Source organism: Theobroma cacao, chromosome 3 (assembly GCF_053813885.1).
Source record: "Theobroma cacao isolate CCN51 chromosome 3, ASM5381388v1, whole genome shotgun sequence".
NCBI classification, from domain to species: domain Eukaryota; kingdom Viridiplantae; phylum Streptophyta; class Magnoliopsida; order Malvales; family Malvaceae; genus Theobroma; species Theobroma cacao.
The window spans coordinates 8,268,815-8,274,297 of NC_142641.1; the positions used below are offsets into that span (position 1 = coordinate 8,268,815).

The 5,483-nt window shown below is 32.6% G+C and overlaps 1 protein-coding gene across 1 annotated transcript; it reads right to left on the reverse strand.

Annotated features, from left to right (window-relative positions):
* Positions 1 to 1,210: 1,210 nt before the first annotated feature.
* Positions 1,211 to 4,238, reverse strand: GLN1.3 (glutamine synthetase 1.3). Its single transcript, XM_007036871.3, has 12 exons — positions 4,024 to 4,238; positions 3,827 to 3,866; positions 3,631 to 3,734; positions 3,469 to 3,517; positions 3,227 to 3,333; positions 3,024 to 3,111; positions 2,636 to 2,764; positions 2,434 to 2,508; positions 2,272 to 2,325; positions 2,143 to 2,180; positions 1,714 to 1,873; positions 1,211 to 1,590 (listed from the first exon to the last, which is right to left on the reverse strand). Exons 1-12 carry the CDS (start codon positions 4,095 to 4,097, stop codon positions 1,438 to 1,440), a joined length of 1,071 nt encoding a protein of 356 aa, XP_007036933.3. The 5' UTR covers positions 4,098 to 4,238; the 3' UTR covers positions 1,211 to 1,437.
* Positions 4,239 to 5,483: the final 1,245 nt, after the last annotated feature.

Genomic DNA, 5,483 nt, shown 5'->3' on the forward strand with positions numbered 1-5,483 from the left:
AATTATTATAAAATTTTTTATTATTTTATTTACATATTATATAAAATTATTATTTATTATAAATTTTTTAATTATTAATTGATTTTAAAATATTTAAATATTATTTTTTTTATTTTTAAATTTTAATAAAATTAATTAACTCCGTCCTCGTTCAATTGTCTCCTTAACATTGAGACAAGATCTATGGGCAAATGTGTGGTTCTACTTACACTTCCATTTCGACTTCCCATCATATTGCTGGAGGTTGTCTATGGGCCACATCCAAAAATCTAGGTCTGACCTCTCCTTCAGAATAAAAAAATACACAACAGTGGAAAATGAATGCATAACAGTGGGAAGGTAAAGGTACGGCCCTGGTTGTACTATTTATTTAATTTGTGCGGTTTCGTGCACTAGTGGATTGGTCAATTTGGTATGGTTTAGCTTTCAGGCTTAGCTCGATACTTTATTGCTATCACTTTTGAACTGCCATAACAAAAAACCACTCAGGGCATCAGCCCTGATCCTCACAAAACACAGCAAAATGATGGGGGTGTGTTGCCCAAGACTGACGGACCTACTGTTTTTGTGTTTGTTTCTTTTTGAATCGAAAGGACAACTGCTTTTGGCACCATCTGGAAAATTGATCCAATTTGATTCTTGTTTACATTTGAGGGCTCACATTTTTATGCATCATCACAACGTGGTTGCACTTTTCTCAATGAAACTATGCCATCCCATATCTGCACACCCAAAACCATATTACTCTTTCTCCAATAAAGCCACAATGACCAGTTAAAGAAACGTTCTTAAATTTTTTTTTATTGATTAAAAGGGCAAGGCTATTAATTCAATCAAAATTTTATTATTTTATTTTAAATTTTATATATTTTTATAATAATTATTAATTAATTACAATTAATTAAAATATTCTTTAGTATTTAATATTTATACCATGTTGATGCATTCACATAAAAAATATTATACAGTTATGTTAATATATTATATCATTTATTATAATAAGTATCTCAATTTCTCTTATAATACGTCAATATATCACTTCAATTTAAATAATATAAAATAATAAATAATTTTTTAACTAAACCAATCATCAATTGAATGTAATAAAAAAATAATTATTTATTTAAATTTTTTTAAATAAATAATTTAAAAAAATTTTAAAATGTTATGCTAAAGAGAAAGAAACAAGGAAAAACAAGCGCAGAGGAGGGAAGAGAAAAAGCCAATTTTTATGTCCTTGTATTATTACCACCCAAATCCAGAAAATATAAAGGAGCAATTAGTCCTAAGATAGCAAAGGGCAAATGCATTGCGCCGATATCACTAGGAATTAAGAGAATGAGACAAGCCAGCCAGTAAGGAATACTAGCAGCATTTATCAATGTTTCACATAAATATAGCAATGAGGTAAATCCACAAGTCTCTCTCTAGTCTCCTTCAAGGTTTCCAGAGGATGGTTGTCTCAGCAATCATGGAAGTGACAACATATGGATCCATGTTTGAAGCCGGCCTCCTGTCCTCAAAGTAACCTTTGCCACACTTCTCTGTGTCTCTGCCAACTCTAACAGAGGCTCCACGGTTTGCCACTCCCTGTCCATTCAAACACATAAATTTTGATTCCATTTAGGTGCTGAATTTTTCCAACTATCAATCTTCTGAGATTTAAAGGATATGAATTAACATGAAAAGCATATAGTGGGAAGAAATTAATACCCATGAGAAGGTGTTAATGTCAGCTGTTTCATGCCTTCCAGTCAAACGACGCTCATTGCCTTCCCCATATGCAGCAATGTGCTCCTTGTGCCTCAGTTTGAGATTTTCTATGGCTTTCTTGATGATTTCATACCCACCATCATTTCTCATGGACTTGGTGCTGAAATTACCACGAGAAGACAAAGCAAGGTCAGAGGGTTGTAAAGAAGATGAAAAACAGCATAGAGTAGGACAGCTAGAAAAACCATTTCCCTTTTACCATTATCTACAAGGACTGGAGATAGGATGTGGCGTAGGAGTACAAAATGAATTTTGATAATTTTTTATATTAACTTTTGAGAATCTGGGTGCCATATCATATGAATAATGGAGTGTTCAAAAAAGTATAGGGCAGATTCTAGACTAGATGTCTTAAATCACGTATATTACCTATAGTTTGTGTGTGCGCCAGCCCCATTCCAGTCACCCTGGTCAGAAAACAAAAGAGATGATAGCGTTTTACATTAAGACAAAAGAAATGAATCAAATCAGTAAAAACCTCAAATGTTGAAACCCCACCTGGATGGGTTTAGGGTCAAAGGAGAGAACCACTCCAGCAATCTCAGTAATCCTCTGTCATTGAAGAAAAAGAAGTTCCAAACTATTCAGTTTCACCAAGAAATTAAGAGTTAAACCTCATTGCAGTCTTTGTTCTAGTATACCAGTATAAGTTCATATTACCTCTAGAAGGTAACGAGCCACCCAAAGCTCATCACCTGCAGAGATGCCAACAGCAGGGCCAACTTGAAATTCCCACTATTGAAGAGATGAACACCATCAGGAAAATAAATCAATTATTGTATCAGTATGCATGCAGGTAAAGTGCAGAAAAAATGATACTATAGTAAGTGACTGATAAAAAGGCCCAGACAAATATATGTACCTGGCCAGGCATCACCTCTCCATTGATGCCACTAATATTGATGCCAGCATAAAGACAGGCTTTGTAATGGGAGTCGACAATGTCACGGCCAAAGGCCTTGTCAGCTCCAACACCACAGTAGTAGGGCCCCTATTCACCCAATCAACATTGCCATTTATTTACACAGTTTGGAATTAATGAACATAAGAGTACTTAGCAAAGAGCACAAAATTTTACTACTACAAAAAGGAATCAAGAATGGCTTACAGTCTGATGAAATAATAAATTTCTATGCTTATTGTCAGCGAGTAGGAAACCAATAGAGAAAGAGCAATTTTTTTTTTGTTTGATAAGGCAAAAATCAGGCAGAAAAACACAATTGAAGAGGAAAATTAAATTTTTGGGATACCTGGGGTCCAGGATAACCACCAGTAGGCCACCCAATTGGCCATTTGACTTCTTTTTGCAGCAAAGTGTACTCCTGCTCTATTCCATACCTATTATTTTGTTGCATGAAAGAATATAATAAAAATAAGAGAATCTGTCTAAACTAGACACAGAAAAAAAAAAAAAAAGAGAGAATATTCTTGAAAATTCGTAGTTATAACTCACCAGGGTTCTTCTGCAACAACTTTAGGGTGGCTAAATATTTTTGCTGCATTATATCTCTTATTTGTCGGAATCGGTTCACCAGCAGGAGTGTACGCATCACACATCACCTAAACAATTAGGAACAAATAGATGGATTAATAAACAGAAATTATATAGCAGTAAGCTAATTGGATTTTTTTTATATGATTAATCAGTCAAAATTTTATTCATATTTCATGGTACATGGAATGAAAGGGACATACCAGAATGTTGTTGCCCCTCCTGAATGGGTCCTTAAATATTGCTTGTGGGCTATTTTGAGAAACGAAATGAAAAGAAAAATGCAAATTAGTATACTTCTATCAACTAACTTATGAAATGAAAGGGGAAAGAAATGGAGACAGAGACTGGCAAACAGAGCATACTATAAGATGACTTCACTGTCTTCCCCAGGAGCTTGGCCAGTGCTTGAACCATCATAGTTCCATGTTGGCAGCTTTTGAGGATCGCTTACAGGTGCAGGAAGAGTCTGTATGTCCCCATACAAATCAAAAACCAACACAACTTACTAACAAGGAAAAAAAAGTTTAGAAATAACCATAACAAGAAATCATAGATTACCCTGGCTTTGCTTCTAAGGTCCATTCCAGATCCACCAATCCTGTTCAATGATTGATTACAAAGACATGGTACAAGTCATGAATCAGAATTTGATCAAGAACCCATTAAACCAAAAGGGAAGAAATATGATGCCACTTAGTTAACGGCAGAAAGGATTAATAACAAGAGCAAGATCTGGGGAAAAGGAGAAAAGTTACCATATGTACTCAGCAATGACCTTCTCAGTGGTTTCCGAGAGGTTAAGGTTGACAAGATCGGAGAGCAGAGACATGTCTGCAGAGACAAACTGAAAATGAAATAGCGGTCAAAGGACACTAAACAGAGAAGAGTTTTTTTCCTTTTGCTGGATGCTTATCTATGTATGCGATGAGAGAGAGGGAGACGGTGCAGCGGAAGGGAGTTGAGATGTCTTTGCAGTTGCTATTTAGGCGTTGAAAGTTATAGCACTTGAAAAATAGTACCTTTGAATTAGATAAAATAATAAAATAAACAAAAAATCACATTAATTATTACTATTGATATTAGTCGTATGCTGTATGATCAGCCACGTATTGCTTTGGGTGAATCAAAATCAACTAGTATTTATTTCTCTTATTATTATAAAATAGGCTACATTTTGATCTAATTCCATTTTATTGGTTTTAATTTTATAGCTTGTAAGCTTGATTCTTGCATTCTTAGTAATTTTTTTTGTAAATTTTGCTCCTACCTAAACCAAAAAAAAAAAAAGCTTTAGAGGTCATAGTTGAATGACACACTCGGCATTCAATTGAAGTAGTACCTAATGACTATGTTTATATATAATTATATATGTGATTAATATGTAGTATTTTAGTTTTTGAAAAATTGAAATCAAATAGGTATTAAAATGGAATCAACTCAAATCGATTCCTCAATTGAAAATATTATTTGATTCAGCTCAAATAATTTCAATTTTCAATTTCATGAATTGAAAATTGAACTGAATTAAATGGTTAATTTTAATATTTTATCCAAATGTGATAAAAAAATCATTCTGCACAAAGTTGAACATTTTGATTCAAATCGAGTTTTGATTATATCATTTTTTCTGTTTGCTTACTTCTATTGTTTAAACTATTATTATACAAGATCAAAATTAATTTTAAAAAGCATTTTAAAAAATTGTACTAACTTTTTTTAAATACATGTATAAGAAGAATTACAAATGTAATTTTTAAAAATAAAAGAAAGATTATATAATTTAAGTATCTTACTTGTAATAGGTAGGTAAAAGCAGTAAAAGTTTGTAAAGCTTCCAAAAGCAGGTAGACAAAATAGAGAAAGATCATGTAAACTGAATTAATTCAACTCAATTAATTGCTTATAAATTCATATAACTATCACTTGAAAATTTAACACAAGAAATAAAATATTGATAAAAATGGTAGGTGAACGGGGGTAGGTGTTCACTGGATCGTGGAGCTAGTCCTTATCTACCGGTAAGTTTTTTTATTTGATGGTTTAACCACCGTTGGTAAATTTCTCTTTTTTTTTATTAACCCATTATTTTGGCAAATAAGCGAGAAAAATTCATATGATATATATATATATTTGCACACGAAAATACATGGATTAATATTTAATAATTAAAAAATTTTAAAAGTTTATAAAAAATCATCTATACACGTCAAAATAT

Bases quoted from the DNA above. Each gene is read 5' to 3' on its own strand.
- GLN1.3 (XM_007036871.3), bottom strand. From the start codon at position 4,097: ATGTCTCTGCTCTCCGATCTTGTCAACCTTAACCTCTCGGAAACCACT. The intron at 3,518-3,630 runs GTATGCTCTGTT...TTCTCAAAATAG, and splicing joins GACAGTGAAGTCATCTTATA to CCCACAAGCAATATTTAAGG. The intron at 2,181-2,271 runs GTGGGGTTTCAA...TTTTCTGACCAG, and splicing joins TTGACCCTAAACCCATCCAG to GGTGACTGGAATGGGGCTGG.